The sequence below is a fragment of the Pongo abelii genome, chromosome 5 (genome assembly GCF_028885655.2).
Source record: "Pongo abelii isolate AG06213 chromosome 5, NHGRI_mPonAbe1-v2.0_pri, whole genome shotgun sequence".
Classification (NCBI taxonomy): domain Eukaryota; kingdom Metazoa; phylum Chordata; class Mammalia; order Primates; family Hominidae; genus Pongo; species Pongo abelii.
Window position 1 is genome coordinate 161,406,597 of NC_071990.2, and position 17,553 is coordinate 161,424,149.

Below are 17,553 nucleotides of genomic sequence, written 5' to 3' on the forward strand. Positions count from 1 at the left end.
CCAGCCTGGCCAACATGGTGAAAACCTGTCTTCACTAAAAATACAGAAATTAGTCAGGTATGGTGGCGTGTGCCTATAATCCCAGCTACTCAGAGCATGAGGCAGGAGAAAGGCTTGAACCCAGGAGGCAGAGGTTGCAGTGAACCAAGATCACGCCACTGCACTCCAGCCTGGGCGACAGGGCAATACTCCATCACCAAAAAAAAAAAAAAAAGAAAGAAAAAGAAAAAAAGGTACATACAAAGCCAGGTGAGGTGGCTCACGCCTGTAATCCCAGCACTTTGGGAGGCCGAGGTGGGTGGATCACTTGAGGTCAGGAGTTCCAGACCAGCCTGGCCAACACGGAAAAACCCCGTCTCTACTAAAAAACCCACAAAAAGTAGCCAGGCGTGGTGGCGTACGCCTGTAATCCCAGCTACTCAGGAGGCTGAGGCAGGAGAATTGCTTGAACCCAGGAGACGGAGGTTGTAGTGAGCCGAGATCACATCACTGCACTCCAACCTGGGGGACAGACTGAGATTCTGTCAAAAAAAAAAAAAAAAAAGTCTGACTAGGCATGGTGGCTCACGCCTGTAATCCCAGCACTCTGGAAGGCCGAGGTGCGTGGATGGGGGAGCCCAGGAATTCAAGAGCAGCCTGGGCAACACAGTGTGACCCCATCTATTTTTTCAGATAAAATTAAAAAAAATTTTTTTTTAAAAGGAACATACGTAGGCAATGCTGCTTTCTGAAACAAGCTCCAGTTGTTTAGCGATTCAGAAAGGAGGAGAGAACCAACCGATATCTGAATACACAGCTAATCTCAAAGGGTTTTTTAAAGACACCAACTTTTTTTTTTCCTTTGCTAGGTTTACAAATAGTTTTTTGATAGATCTGTGTTTCCCTTATTAAATTTTCTTGAGAGTCACTCTAAAAATAGATGTAAATTTTCTATTGTTTTTTAATAAATCAATAGTAACTAAATTTTTAAAATGGGAAAGATACATGCTTAATGAGAGATAATTTAATAATCTTAACATCTTACAGTTTGCTTACTCATTTTAAAATTAATAAAAATTGAGGGCTTAATATCTGCTTTTAAGAACACTTTTTTGAAATTCAACATTTTATTTGGTTTCAGTTTAGTTTTTGCCTCAAATAATAATAAAAGTCAAATGCTTTTGGTTGAAAAATATTCATATTAGTCAGTTAAATGTGATGAGATTATGACATTGTTTTACCTTTCTTCCCCAAGTTTTCAAACATGAAAATCTAACTTTTTAATAATTTTTAAAATATGTTTAAGTAAAAGAAAGCTCTGCAGGTACTCAATCACCTATAAACAATATAGCACAATATAATAAAAAGTTTTTTTCCAGTGGGTTGTATTACATAAGTAAGGCTCTGATTCCACAAGTAAAGGACTGAAATTAAGTTGTTTTTAAAATACTGAAGAGAAAGGTTCCCGGGTGTCAGATGTTGCCTTACAGGAAGTACTTTCACAACTGGGGTATTCCCCAGTCTCTCCCCATTACATGTTTCCCAAATTTGTTATTTCCTAAATCACGGGTCCTTTTCCCGTAATTCAAGGTTCATCTGTCTCAAGTAAATCTTCCAGAGTGTGGTAACTTCCTCCTCTTTCAGTCATTTACTTCAAACACAATCAGGCTGAAATACTGCATTTTTCCACTAGATGCCTCCAGTCAACAAGATGTGACTGTCTAAAAATTACTCAACAAATTTCATAACCCCGAAGTTCAAAACATTTAAGGAAAAGTAAACATTTTTTACTACGTAGTTTGCCAAGCAATACAGTCTAAAAAACATGACTGTCGATTATCTTCCTTGTGCAAACCACTAACGAATAGATTAAAAGGACAATACTATTTTGTAAAAGACGTGAAAACATAACATTCCCATACACACCCCCAAAAGGCACAGACTCAAAAAGTCCACATACCCCTGGTTTTATCAACCGAGCTCTTGAGGAAAAAAAAAAGTTAACACCATATATTTTAATTGCATTACAAATATGAGTCAATAGTAAATAAAAACAAGCCTGTTTCAGTTTCCCACTAAAGGGCTATTTTCCTTGTGAACTTTGACCCCTAAGTGAAATCAAGAAAAGTATCAAGTCTAAAGACCCTGAACTGTTCCACAGTTAGGTTACTGCTTTTTTGGTAACGCACACCATAATGGTGTGCCTCCTCCTCTCCCACCTGAAGTCAACAAGTGGGCTCAGTGAAGTTTCCCCTGCAGGGTAGCTGGGGATGCAGGGAGTCTCCAAGTCCTAGGCTGGACTCCCGACCCCGTTTGCTCTCAGGAAGATGACAAGGACCATGGTTCCTAGAACGGAGTAGTGTCCTCCTGTCTCCCACCCTCAGTGTGACCTGGCAGCAAGGCGCCACTCCCACTTCTATCAGGAGGTGACCCTGACACTCAGAGACACCTGCGGACCCGATGATGTCTGGCCACCAGTGGACAGGCGCGCTCAGCCCTCCTGCAAACGGCTGGCACACCTACCTGAGAGACCAAACATTTCCCCAAAGCGCATTATACAACAAGAACAATTTCAATTTGCAAAAAAAACGAGTGACACAGTATTGCTTTCTTTTCAGGACCTACAATTCACCAGTGCTGGCAATATGGGTAACGGAATGCGGCTCACAACAGTAAGGCAAGCTCCTTCGCAGGACGCCAAGTTCCCTGAGATGACAGAAGTGTGTTCAAACCCATCGAGGCACTCCTTCTACAATGAGGTAGACCATGTGTTTAAAAGAGAGACTATCGTGCCTGGAAAACTCGGAACCGGTACAAATACGAAGCGAGCTCTCCTCCACGGAGAGGCCCGTCCGTATGGGGCCTGGCTCCCTGGGGTCGCCTCTGCCGGGGACTGCCTCCCGCCGCTCAGCCTGGAACCTACCCTTGGCCAACGCCTCCTGGTACTTCTCCTCGGTGACGTTCAGGTTGTTCACGTAGGCCGCGTGGTGCTTGCTGTGGTGCAGCTGCATGATCTGCGCGTTTATGTGAGGCTCCAGGGCGCCGTAGTCGTAGGGCAGGTCGGGGAGGCTGTGCTTCTGCCTGGAGCCCAGATATCCCAAAGCCGGCGCCAGCTGCCTGCTGGTGCTGAAGACGCGAAAGCACAGCCCGGTCAGTCAGCGCCGCGGGACCGTCTACGCAGGCTGGGCTGCCGAGGAACTGCAGCGCGCGGCGTCCCCCGAGTCCCCGCGTCCCCTCCCTGCGGATCCCCGCTCCAGCCGCCGCGCCGGGCACTCCCGGGAGAACCGCCCGCAGGTGCCCCGGCCCCCAGGCCTGGTGCGGCCACTGTCGCCATTGCCGCGGAGGCCCTGCCCGCCGCGAGCCCCTTCGCCCTTGGGGCCGTGACCGGGTCCCCTTTCATCTCACCCGCACACTGCCCGGCTCAACATGCTGCTAGTGCTGGTGCTACCGCTGATGCCGCCGATCTGCTGAAGCCGCTGCCGAGGCCGCCACAGCCACAACTGCTGCTCCTGGGCCGCCCGCGGGCCTTAAGAAAGCGCGGGGAGCAGCGCCGCGACCCCAGCTGCGCCGCAAGGCCACCGCCGCCCCGCCCCCCCCGCGGGCCCCGCCCCGGGCCCGCCGCGCCCAACCCCGGGGGTGCCCTGCGTGCCTGTCCCACCCGCCCGCGCTTGCCGTACATCCCGCGCCCAGGGCACGGGAGAAAGGAGGCTGCAGGCTAGCCTCGGCCTCGGCAATCTCGCTGCCTGTCTGCCGTACTTGGGTGGCGCGCGGCCGAAGGGAGGCGGCCCCTACCCCCGTGGAGTTGGTACGGCCCGAAGGCCCTGCCTCTGGCTCCGCCCCCTGCGGGTGCCCGCGGGGATCGCGCTGCGCGAGGCGGCTGCGGCGGCTGCGGCGCCTGCCCCTGAGTTTTGGTTGCGCTGCGCGGGGCCGCGGGGTCCAGAGGCCTCACTGCAAAAAGATATTCGTACCCTCCCAGGGCCCCCGTGGCCGTTCCTAGGGAAGACGGGGCCAAGCTGCTGGTCAGCGCCGCCCAGCCGGCCTATGAGCTGAGGGTAGATCCAGCGCCCTTCCAACCCGTATTCAGTACTCTTGCGCCGTACCCTTGCTTTGCAAGTAAGCTGACCTTGGGACCTACTCCAGGACAGGAGGCACACAGACTTTGTCCCCACCGGCTGCCTAAGAACAGTTCTTGGGCATCCACGACGTGCCCGAGACTGCCGGCAGGATTTGCACACATTTATCTTTATTTTTACCCCTAGGGTTGGTATTATTGATTCTAGTAACAGTGAAATCCTCTGAGGTTAAGCAGCTTCTTCTGGGCACAGTTACTAAGTGAGTCAGGACTAGTTCCTACTTTCCTCACTGCTAAGCCCTGGCAGTCATGTTTTGTGTGTTTACAGTAACTCTGTGAACCAACTGTTCAGGATAACATAAAAGGACAACAGAGGATTCTTTCCTGCGCTGTCTTGTAGCCTAGTAAGCTGTTAAGTATCAAGTGCTCTCTCAACAGTTAAACAACAATCCTGAATGGTGTGAATCTTCCATGTGTAGAGGTTAGGAAATCTACACTGCCATTGGCGGGAGTTGCCCCTTTATTGAAAAGAATATGATGGAAGGTAGCAGGTGCTGAACCGCTTCCGTTGCTTCTTGCAACCCCTGTACAGCCCTCCCAAGGATGACTAGGCTTCGGGTAAGTGGAATGGGAAAACATTCAGGCAAAGAGGAACCACCTGAACTTGGCTTCACAACAGGAAAGGCTGGGCTTGTTTACAGACGTCAGAAGAATGTAACTAGGGCTACGTGTTGGGGTGAAAAAGGAAATTCAGGCTGGGACCAGGTTATAGATACTCTTATTTTTTAAATTTATTACTTATTTATTTTTGAGACAGTCTCGCTCTGTCGCTCAGGCTGGAGTGCAGTGTCACGATGTCGGCTCACTGCAACCTCTGCCTCCCGGGTTCAAGCGATTCTTCTGCCTCAGCCTCCCGAGTAGCTGGAATTACAGGCGTGCGCCTCCACGCCCATTTTTTTTTTTTTTTTTTTTTTGCATTTTTGGTAGAGACGGGGTTTCACTATGTTGGTCAGGGTGGTCTCGAACACCTGACCTCAAGTGATCCGCCCACCTCGGCCTTCCAAAGTGCTGGGATTACAGGTAGGAGCCACCGCGCCCGGCCTATAGATACCCTTAAAACGCAGACAAGAGCAGGGGTTCGATGTGGTTGTTAATTGGAAGCTGAGAAACGTTTCTGCTGACACACTGAAAGTGGTTTTTCAGGCAAGGTGGTCTGGCACTGACTTGGGGGGATGAAGGGAGTGCAGGCTAGTTAGGAAGCTGGTACATTTGTCTCAGCAGGAGGTACTGCAGGTCACTTTTAGGGCACTAGCTATGAGAACTGGAAGAAAAGGGCATTTTGAAGGATTAATCCACAGGATTCAGAGACAGATCAGTCATTGTAATGGAAAGACTTGATCTAGTGACAATGAAATATTCCTATTGGGAGGCTGAGCTCAGGCTACTTACTTGCACTTCTTGTTTGTATAGAGAGTGATACTTTGAGAGTTTAAAGCGACTCCTAGGACATGCCCTTTAGAACAAGCACCAAACGTTGGGGACTGGTAGGACTGATAGCAGCAGTCAGAAGAATCTCCAACATTACACCTGTCATCAGCTACATCATTACAAAACACTACCATGACTGTGAGCACATCCAGCGTTGTGGGCTATGGGAGGTAAAGAAAAGTTTATCACCTTGTCTACCACACCCAGTGAACAGGCTCCGTTTTCTTTTTCTTTTTGTCGCCCAGGCTGGAGTGCAGCCGCGTGATCACGGCTCATTGCAGCGACTTGCTGGGCTCATGTGATTCTTCTACTTCAGCCTCCCAAGAAGCTGGAACTACAGGTGCATACTACCACGCCTGGCTAATTTTTTGTGTTTTTTGTAGAAACAGAGTTTCTCCACGTTGCCCAGGCTGACCTCAAACTCCTCGGCTCAAGTGATCCTCCCACCTCGGCCTTCCAAAGTTCTGGGATCTATATAGGCTTGAGCCACTGCACCTGGCTGCCTTTTTTTTAGGTGGCCACTGTAGGGGGTACTGAATGGCCTCAGAAGTTAGATTACAGTCGATTGACCTGTGTCCCAAGTTTCTCCAGCCAGCTCAGGATGTCCTCTGCAACATCAGGACACCATGAATATGGATTTCCCATAGATAAACTTCCTAAGGCTACATCACAGCCATCCTGAGACCCACCACAGTGCAGACCTATATATTGTTTGGAACAGGCAACCAATGTGGGTTGAGATGAAGTCATTTTGAGCCAGTTATTAACTGCATTCATATTCCAGTAACAGATCCAGCCACAGTTTCTTAAACACAGAAGAGTGTATTCCCTCATGTAACAAAGATCTGGGGCAGTCAGTCCTGGGTTGGGATGAAATTCCATGGAGTCATCAAGGATGCAGGCTTTCTGTCTTCAAAGCTGCCTCATGGTCCATAATAGCTTCCACAGCACCAGCAACCTCATCTCCCTTCTAGGAAAGGGGAAGGACAAAAGACTGGGCTCCCACTGTCTCCCCCAACCTTTTTTTATTTTTTCTTTCCAAATCAAGAGTCTTGCTTTGTTGCCGGGCTGGAGTGCAGTGGTGCGATCTCAGCTCACTGCAACCTCCACCTCCCAAGTTCAAGTGATTCTCCTGCCTTAGCCTCCTGAGTAGCTGGGATTACAGGTGCGTGCCACCACGCCTGTCTAATTTTTGTATTTTTAGTGGAGATGGGGTTTCACCATGTTGGCCAGGCTGGTCTCGAACTCCTGACCTGAAGTGATCTGCCTGCCTCAGCCTCCCAAAGTGCTGGGATTGCAGGCATGAGCCACTGTGCCTGGCCCCACTATCTCCATTGTAAGGATCCTTTGTGGTAGATTCATCCAACAAATTCCACTCGCTGCTCACTGGTCAAAATTTAGGTACAAGGCTACCTAGCACAGCCTAGCCACAAAGGAAGCTGAGAAATGTAGTCAGGTATGGGGCCAGGTGCAGTGGTTCATGCTTGTAATCGCAGCTCTTTGAGAGGCTGAGGTGGGAAGATTGCTTGAGGCCAGGAGTTTGAGACCAGCTTGGGCAACATAGCAAGACTCTGTCTCTACCAAAAAAAGTAGCCGGGTGTGGTAGCATATGCCTGCAATCCTAGCTATGCCAGGAGGCTGAAGGCAGGAGGATCACTTGAGCCCAAGAGTTCATGGCTGCAATGAGCTATGATTATGCGACCTTACTCCAGTCTGGGCAAGAGAAGGAGACCCTGACACACACACACACGCAGTCAGCTGTACACATTTGAAGTCAGAAAAAACTTGCAATTCTGTACCTACAGGAGAAAATGAGTTTAAAAAAATCGTTGTTGCTACATATCCTCCTATAAGGCATTATTTCCACATGCTCTGACATAAACTGATCATTAATGGAATTACCTTAGCTACATTCTCTTGTTTTTCTTTCTTCCTGCCTGTGGTTTGTGGGGTTTTTTTCTGCTTTTTTAAAATCTGGGGTCACAAATCTTATCCAGGCAGGAATCTGAGAATTGGTTGTACCAACCTGTCCTTTGCAAGAGTGGTATTGTTAATAGGACCAAAAGTAGTACTTAAGTTGCTAAAATGAAATGATCTAGGCTAAAAGAGAAAATGATTGTAGAGCTATATTAAGGTTTCAGTGTGAGCTTAATTTTTTTCCCCACTTCGGGCAAAATTACGATTAGATTGCATCCTCAAAGAACACATTAACTACTGGAAAGGAAAGGCGGAGCTTGGTTCAGAACAAAAGTGTTCTGTTGAACAAAGGGATAATGTGGGCATGTGTGGCAGGTAATCATGAGTCGATTACATCCATAAAGGGCAAAGGGAATTGGCATCATTGAGCAGATCCTCCATGTTGCTAGCTACTAAGTCAAATGCTTTATTCCTACTGTAAGCAAAGATAGTGACTTGACCAAGGTCACACATAGAGCTAGTAGGTAGTAAGGGGGATATGAATGTACGGTTGACCCCTGAATGATGCAGTGTCAGGGGTGCTGGTCCCTTCACAGTCAGAAATCTGCGTATAGGCCCGGCACCATGGCTCACCCCTGTAATCCCAGCACTTTGGGAGGCCGAGGTGGGCGGATCACCTGAGGTCAGGAAATCGAGATCAGCCTAGCCAACATGGTGAAACCCCATCTCTACTGAAAATACAAAAATTGGCAGGGCCCAGTGGCTCATGCCTATAATCCCAGGACTTAGGGAGGCCGAGGCAGGTGGATCATGAGGTCAGGAATTGGAGACCAGCCTGGCCAATATGGTGAAACTCTGTCTTTACTAAAAATACAAAAATTAGCCAGGCGTGGTGGCACGCACCTGTAGTCCCAGCTACTTGGGAGGCTGAGGCAGAAGAATCGCTTGAACCCGGGGGGCGGAGGCTGCAGTGAGCTGAGATCTCGCCACTGCACTCCAGCCTGGGCGACAGAGTGAGACTCAGTGTCAAAAACAAACAAACAAACAAACAAACAAAAAACAAAACAAAAAAAACACTTGAACCCAGGAGGTGGAGACTGCAGTCAGCCGAGATCCTGCCACTGCACTCTGCACTCCGGTCTGGGGAACAGAGGAAGACTCCATCTCAAAACAAACAAAAAATTAGCCAGGCACGGTGGCAAGCACCTGCAGTCCCAGTTACTCAGGAGACTGAGGCAGGAGAATCGCTTGAGCCTGGGAGGCAAAGGTTGCAGTGAGCTGAAATCGCGCCACTGCACTCCTGCCTGGGTGACAGAGTGAGACCTTGTCTCAAAAAAAAAAAACAAATCCAATAAAACATTTAGAAAAAAAAAAACAAGAAAAGAAATCTGACTTTAACTTTTGACTCCCCAAAAACTTAACCACTAATAGCCTGCTGTTGACTGGCAATAACATAAAGTTTGTACATCACAGAGAGGACAATAACAAAGTTGATTAGCACATATTTTTTATGTATATTGTGTTCTTAAAGTAAGCTAGAGAAAAGAAAAATGTTAATAAGAAAATCAAGGAAGAGAAATTATATTTACTATTCATTAAGCAGAAGTGGATCATCATAAAGGTCTTCATCCTCCTCATCTTTATGGTGAGTAGACTGAGGAAGAGGAGAGGTTGATCTTGCTGTCTGGTGGGGGGGCGGGGGTCGAGGCAGAAGAAAATCTACATAGAAGTGGACCCATGCAGTTCAAACCCATGTTGTTCAAGGGTCAAGTGTATTGCTGTTAAACCTGTGTAACTCCGTGCCTTTAAACAGCTGCCACTCCCTCTCCCACATTTTTCACGCCCAAAAGAATTGGGCCCAGCCTTATCTAATTGGAGCCCAAGGTTTGAAACTTTCTTCTTCCTTGTGTCCCTACACAACTTCCCAACTTATCCCTGTCTCAACTCCTGATTGGCCTGCTGTCCCATCTCTTACACATGACTCTGGTCATCACTCTTGGACCTAAAGCTTGATACTGCTTCTCTGCCCTGACCTTGGTCCATCTGCCCCTTAGATCACATTTGCTTTGTAGCCTCAGTGAAGACCCAGCTTCCTGGAGTTTCCCTTCACAATGGCCCAGCTGATTCTTCCCAACCTAGTCTAGTGAAAGACTCAGACTTGCTGGGGACCCAGGAGGCCAAAAGAGAAGGGTTGTCCCATATTGAGAGTCCGGCAGAGCCCTCCATAAGATCCTTTCATGAGGACTTCCTGCAACATCCTGCCTCCTTTATGGAAATGGACACCACCTCTTCCCCATTACTACTCCACGAGGAGAAAAAAAAAAAAAAAAAAAAAAAAAACACATGGTCACTGCATTCTATGTAAGGGTGGGATCTGTCATTATTAAACTGCCAACTTCTAGTTCATATCCCAGGATTTGTCATGGAGTAAGACTGATTTCAGGTGCACAGTTCCAAGAATGACTCTCAAGAGCTACTCAAGCTACTAAAGAGTAGCCCAGACCACTGAGGACTGTGAGCAAGCATAAGGGTCTTGGCTGGCTGAATCTCTGGGCCAGCACAACCCAAGGGCTGCACTCCACACTGTACATCTACTCGGAGCAGCCAAAATAGGTACACAGGAGGAGTGGCCTCGCATACCACCCAGGTCCATGCCAGACTGTGGTCCACTGAGAACAGTACTGATATCAGAGTATTTCTGGGAACCTGTCCCATCTCAGGCAACTCCCAGGACTCAATCCATCTTGGCCTGCAACACCCTCCTCTAGTGCCAGCTTACATCTGCATTGACCCTTTGGTGAGAAATTAGATAAAATCGCATAAAATAAAACTTCATTTTCATGCTAAAGACATTTAGTTTGAGGAACTAGTTAGCTATATGTTGGTACACTAGAGGTGAGCCACTAAAAACGATCACTGTTCAGTTAGATGTGGACAAAACATATTTAAGAGTGGGACAATTATTAAACATTTAAGGAATCAGATTGGTTTGCATGTGTCTTTAAATGCCACTCCACTTTAAAGAATTGATGGAAATTAGAGACAACACATTACTAGTGTGGTGATGCAGTAGCTCCAATAATTTTCTGGTTCTTCATCTGAATTCATTTACATGTTTTAAGGTAAAATGCATTGTTGGCCAGGCGCGGTGGCTCACGCCTGTAATCCGAGCATTTTGGGAGGCCGAGGTGGGTGGATCACAAGTTCAGGTGATCGAGACCATCCTGGCTAACACAGCGAAACCCTGTCTCTACTAAAAATACAAAAAATTAGCTGGGCGTGGTGGCAGGCGCCTGTAGTCCCTGCTACTCGGGAGGCTGAGGGAGGAGAATGGCATGAACCCAGGAGGCGGAGCTTGCAGTGAGCCAAGATAGCGTCACTGCACTCCAGTCTTGGTGACAGTGCGAGACTCTGTCTCAAAAAAAAAAAAAAAAAAAAAAGCATTGTTAACATGTGTGGCATGTTTTCCAACTCCCATTTTTTTTATGGCATAGATAAGACTTAGTCTCTAAGTACTAAATGAAGAAGAACAAATATCTCTGAGTGCACTTTGAAAGTAATGCTTAAATGTCTGGTCTCTGGGACATAACATCTATCTTTGTTAAACTCTGACTTTTTACTGACCTGATTTTCATTTAGGTTCAGTCTAAGCTTTCCAAATCAAGCAGAGACCTAATTTTCTTAAGCTTCCCTGGAACACAAGGTAGGATCTCGGCTTTTAGACTGAACTCCAGGAGACACAAATTCTCAGTGATGGGGTGGTCTCCAAAACCATGAAAAAGGGTCCACTTAAAGCAACTGTCAGGCAAGACAATATGTAAGATTTCCCTGTATTCCACCCACATGCCACCACTGTGAGCAATATAAATATAACCCCACACCTGCTTCCTCTCCAGGCCAATCCCTGGGGATGTGAGAAACCATGGTTAGCATGCTCAAAGATGAGCAGCAGCAGCAGAAGGCAAGACGCTAGAGAAGGCACCTGCCAGCTGCCAACATCTTTCTCCCTCTGTAGGCTGCTGGCCTGCTAGAGGCCTGTGATGAAGAAGTTTTTACTTTAAATCACTTTCGGAGTTTTGGTTCTCACATGGGACTGAGCATTTTGGATAGTGAATTGAGCCTGTGTTCTAACTTAAAGTGATTATAAGACTTTTTATTACTAAAGAACATATATTTTTTAAAAGGTCACGGGACCAAGCTGGGCGTGATAGCACATGCCTATACTCCCAGCTACTTGGGAGGCTGAGGCCCGAGGATCAACTTAGCCCAGGAGTTCGAGGCTGCAGTGAGCCATGATCATGCCACTGCACTCCAGCCTGGTGACAGAGTGAGACCCTGTTTCAAAAAAAAAAAAAAAAGTCATGGGACCAGCATTTGATCCAGGGACGAAGAAAAAACAAGCCCATGAAGCAAATTTAATGACCTATTGGGCAATAAAGGAATATCACTTCATGATCTCATCCATGAGTCATTGTTATTGTGTAATAGTCACACATCAGTGCTATGGTGGAATCTCAAAATCTCCCACATTTTTGGTATTTGAATGGTACCCAACATTTCCAGCTTGAATGTGGACTTTTCCCCAGCAATTTGCATATTCTATGAGTCATTTCAGTGGGGATTTTAGGAGAGAACCTGTGCTCATTCCCCCTCTTGCTGGAGGATCACCCACCCCCAGTCAGCCCAAGTGTGACCTTTACAGTTAGAAAGTGCTATACACAGCTGCTTTTCTCTCACTTTTTCCTGGAGAACAAGAACAAAATCTCCCTGCCTTGTATGTAAGGTTTTTCCTACTGAGAGAGAGACTTGTTATTCAGTTCAATGGTTTATGGGCATAAAATAAGGATGCCCCAAATAAGGGACCTTACTTTTATCATATAAATCTGATGAGCTTAAACATACTTTAGATTACATTCTCTGTAGTTAGTTGTGCCTTTATGCTGCTAAGCCTTTGTAGTGGCTAATGCCTGTAATCCCGGTGCTTTGGGAGGCTGAGGCGGGAGGATCCCTTGAAGCCAGGAGTTCAAGACCAGCCTGGGCAGCAAAGCAAGACCCTGTCTGTATAAAAAATTATTTTTTTTTCTTGAGACTGAGTCTCACTCTGTCACCCAGGCTGGAGTGCAGTGGTGCAATCTCGGCTCACTGTAACCTCCGCCTCCCAGGTTGAAGTGATTCTTGTGCCTCAGCCTCCCTAGGAGCTGGGACTACAGATGTGCACTGCCACACCCAGCTAATTTTTATATTTTAAGTAGATGGGGTTTCACCATGTTGGCCAGGCTGGTCTCAACCTCCCAACCTCAGATGATCTGCCCACCTCTGCGGCCTCCCAAAGTGCTGGGAATACAGGTGTGAGCCACCCTGCCCAGCCTATAAACAATTTTTAAAAAACTCAGCCAGCAGCAATACAGGGAGACTCTATCTCTCAAAAAAAAAAAAAAAAAAGAAAGAAAGAAAGAAAAAAAAAGCCAGGCATGGTGGTGTGTGCCTGTAGTCCCAGTTACTGAGAGGCTGAGGTGGGAGGATCACTTGAGCCCAGAAGGCAGAGGATGCAGTATGTTGTGATGGCACCACTGCAGTCCAGCCTGGGCGACAGAGCGAGACCCTATCTCAAAAAAAAAAAAAAAAAGCCGGATGTTGTGGTATTTGCCTATAGTCCCAGCTACTCAGGAGGCTAAGGTAGGACTGCTTAATCCCAGGGGTTCGAGGCTGCAGTGAGCTCTGATTGCACCACTGCACTCCAGTCCGGCCAACAGTGAGACCTCATCTTTAAAAAAATGGCTTCTGGCCGGGCATGGTGGCTCACGCCGGTAATCCCAGCACTTTGGGAGGCCAAGGCGGGCGGATCACCTGAGGTTGGGAGTTCGAGACCAGCCTAACCAACATGGAGAAACCCTGTCTCTACAAAAAATACAAAATTAGCCAGGCGTGGTGGTGCATGCCTGTAATCCCAGCTACTTGGGAGGCTGAGGCAGAAGAATAGCTTGAACCTGGGAGGCGGAGGTTGCAGTGGGCCGAGATTGCACCATTGCACTCCAGCCTGGGCGACAAGAGCAAAGGGCTTCTGTTTTTGTATGTATGTATGGAAATTCTGTTGTGTGTGTTTCAAGGAGTGGACAAAGAAAGCAGCTTACTACATGCAAGTTGAGGCTTTACCTCTTTTTTTTTTTTAAAGGAAGATTTAACAAGTTTCACTTAGTACAATACTTCTAAATGGAAATCACAAGGAAAGATTTAAACCAAAACCTCAGAATTCCATACAAATGAGATGACGAAACTCCTAAAGTATTAGTATTACATCTTAAAATTGTCCCATATCTTAAAAAAAAAGTAAAAGTGTACACTCGAGTGTACACTCACATGCCTTACAGGATATTAAACCAAAAAGCTAGAATTAACAAACATGCCAAATGTTTTCACATTGAATCGCATACACAGCCCCTATATTTGACGTGCATCCAAAATTTTCAATGTATTTGTGGGGTATAAGAGCAACATTTAACATAAGTGAAACTGCATCAACCTAAATATGCTTACTGCTTAGGTACACTCTTACAACATAACTAACTTGAAGAAAGCTGAAAATTTTTTTAATAGTTATGGTCAATACTGAACTTTGTTATGTCCTAGATGAATGTTTCAGTGTTCAAAATTACTGAGCTCAAAGTTTTAAAATAATCTTCCACTTTTACAGTAAGCATGTGACACAAGCCTGTAATGCAAAACTGTTAAACTTTTGTTTTCTTTAAAAAGGAAAGGCTGGGCATGGTGGCTCACGACAGTAATCCCGGCACTTTGGGAAGCTGAGGCGTGCAGATCATGAGGTCAAGAGATCGAGATCATCCTGGCCAACACGGTGAAACCCCATCTCTACTAAAAATACAAAAATTAGGAGAGGCGGATCCAAGATGGCCGAATAGGAACAGCTCCAGTCTACAGCTCCCAGCGTTAGCGATGCAGAAGACGGGTGATTTCTGCATTTCCAACTGAGGTACCGGGTTCATCTCACTGGGGCTTGTCGGAAAGTAGGTGCAGGGCACTGAGTGTGAGCCGAAGCAGGGCCAGGCATTGCCTCACCCGGGAAGTGCAAGGGATCAGGGAATTCACTTTCATAGCCAAGTAAACCTGTGACAGACGGCACCTGGAAAATCGGTTCACTCCCACCCTAATACTGCGCTTTTCCAATGGTCTTAGCAAACAGCACACCAGGAGATTACATCCTGTGCCTGGCTCAGAGGGTCCCACGCCCATGGAGCCTTGTTCACTGCTAGCACAGCAGCCTGAGATCAAACTCCAAGGCAGCAGTGAGGCTGGGGGAGGGGTGCCCGCCATTGCCAAGGCTTGAGTAGGTAAACAAAGTGGCCAGGAAGCTCAAAGTGGGTGGAGCCCACTGCAGCTCAAGGAGGCCTGCCTGCCTCTGTAGACTCCACCTCTGGGGGCAGGGCATAGCTGAACAAAAGGCAACAGAAACCTCTGCAGACTTCAATGTCCCTGTCTGACAGCTTTGAAGAGAGTAGTGGTTCTCCCAGCATGGAGTTTGAGATCTGAGAACAGACAGACCGCCTCCTCAAGTTGGTCCCTGACCCCCGAGTAGCCTAACTGGGAGGTATCCCCCAGTAGGGGCAGACTGACACCTCACACGGCCAGGTACCCCTCTGAGAGGAAACCTCCAGAGGAACGATCAGGCAGCAACATTTGCTGTTAAGCAATATTCGCTGTTCTGCAGCCTCCACTGCTGATTCCCAGGCAAAGAGGGTTTAGAGTGGACCTCCAGCAAACTCCAACAGACCTGCAGCTGAGGGTCCTGTTAGAAGGAAAACTAACAAACAGAAAGGACATCCACACCAAAACCCCATCTGTACGTCACCATCATCAAAGAACAAAGGTAGATAAAACCACAAAGATGGGGAAAAAACAGAGCAGAAAAGCTGAAAATTCTAAAAATCAGAGCGCCTCTCCTCCTCCAAAGGAACATAGCTCCTCACCAGCAATGGAACAAAGCTGGACAGAGAATGACTTTGACGAGGTAAGAGAAGAAGGCTTCAGACGATCAAACTTCTCCGAGCTAAAGAAGGAAGTTTGAACCCACCGCAAAGAAGTTAAAAACATTGAAAAAAGATTAGATGAATGGCTAACTAGAATAACCAATGCAGAGAAGTCCTTAAAGGACCTGATGGAGCTGAAAACCATGGCACGAGAACTACGTGACGAATGCACAAGCTTCAGTAGCCGATTTGATCAACTGGAAGAAAGGGTATCAGTGATTGAAGATCAAATGAATGAAATGAAGCGAGAAGAGAAGTTTAGAGAAAAAAGAGTAAAAAGAAACAAACAAAGCCTCCAAGAAATATGGGATTATGTGACAAGACCAAATCTATGTCTGATTGGTGTACCTGAAAGTGACGGGGAGAATGGAACCAAGTTGGAAAACGCTCTGCAGGATATTATCCTGGAGAACTTCCCCAACCTAGCAAGGCAGGCCAACATTCAAATGCAGGAAATACAGAGAACGCCACAAAGATACTCCTCGAGAAGAGCAACTCCAAGACACATAATTGTCAGATTCACCAAAGTTGAAATGAAGCAAAAAATGTTAAGGGCAGCCAGAGAGAAAGGTCGGGTTACCCACAAAGGGAAGCCCATCAGACTAACAGCAGATCTCTCGGCAGAAACTCTACAAGCCAGAAGAGAGTGGGGGCCAATATTCAACGTTCTTAAAGAAAAGAATTTTCAACCCAGAATTTCATATCCAGCCAAACTAAGCTTCATAAGTGAAGGAGAAATAAAATCCATTACAGACAAGCAAATGCTGAGAGATTTTGTCACCACCAGGCCTGCCCTACAAGAGCTCCTGAAGGAAGCACTAAACATAGAAAGGAACAACTGGTACCAGCCACTGCAAAAACATGCCAAATTGTAAAGACCATCTATGCCAGGAAGAAACTGCATCAACTAATGAGCAAAATAACCAGCAAACATCATAATGACAGGATCAAATTCACACATAACAATATTAACCTTAAATGTAAATGGGCTAAATGCTCCAATTAAAAGACACAGACTGGCAAATTGGATAGAGTCAAGACCCATCAGTCTGCTGTATTCAGGCAACCCATCTCACATGCAGAGACACACATAGGCTCAAAATAAAGGGATGGAGGAAGATCTACCACGCAAATGGAATACAAAAAAAGGCAGGGGTTGCAATCCTAGTCTCTGATAAAACAGACTTTAAATCAACAAAGATCAAAAGAGACAAAGAAGGCCATTACATAATGGTAAAGGGATCAATTCAACAAGAAGAGCTAACTATCCTTAATATATATGCACCCAATACAGGAGCACCCAGATTCATAAAGCAAGTCCTTAGAGACCTACAAAGAGACTTATCAACTCCCACACAATAATAATGGGAGACTTTAACACCCCACTGTCAACATTAGACAGATCAACGAGACAGAAAGTTAACAAGGATATCCAGGAATGGAATTCAGCTCTGCACCAAGCGGACCTAATAGACATCCACAGAACTCTCCACCCCAAATCAACAGAATATACATTCTTCTCAGCACCACATTGCACTTATTCCAAAATTGGCCACATAGTTGGAAGTAAAGCACTCCTCAGCAAATGTAAAAGAACAGAAATTATAACAAACTGTCTCTCAGACCACAGTGCAATCAAACTAGAACTCAGGATTAAGAAACTCACTCAAAACCACTCAACTACATGGAAACTGAACAACCTGCTCCTGAATGACTACTGGGTACATAATGAGATGAAGACAAAAATAAAGATGTTCTTTGAAACCAACAAGAACAAAGACACAACATACCAGAATCTCTGGGACACATTTAAAGCAGTGTGTAGAGAGAAATTTATAGCACTAAATGCCCACAAGAGAAAGCAGGAAAGATCTAAAATTGACACCCTAACATCACAATTAAAAGAACTAGAGAAGCAAGAGCAAACATATTCAAAAACTAGCAGAAGGGAAGAAATAACTAAGATCAGAGCAGAACTGAAGGAGACAGAGACACAAAAAACCTTTCAAAAAAATCAATGACTCCAGGAGCTGGTTTTCTGAAAAGATCACAATT

At 46.4% G+C, this 17,553-nt stretch overlaps 1 protein-coding gene across 3 annotated transcripts in view; it reads right to left on the reverse strand.

Annotated features, from left to right (window-relative positions):
• Positions 1 to 17,553, reverse strand: part of SOD2 (superoxide dismutase 2) — a 47,627-nt gene that overhangs the window by 11,841 nt on the left and 18,233 nt on the right. Inside the window, 2 exon segments of one of the 3 annotated variants that reach the window (NM_001133563.1) lie at positions 2,903 to 3,105; positions 3,385 to 3,574. In NM_001133563.1, the coding sequence (NP_001127035.1) occupies positions 2,903 to 3,105; positions 3,385 to 3,407 (226 nt within the window). In that variant the 5' untranslated portion in view covers positions 3,408 to 3,574. 3 annotated transcript variants of the gene reach the window in all.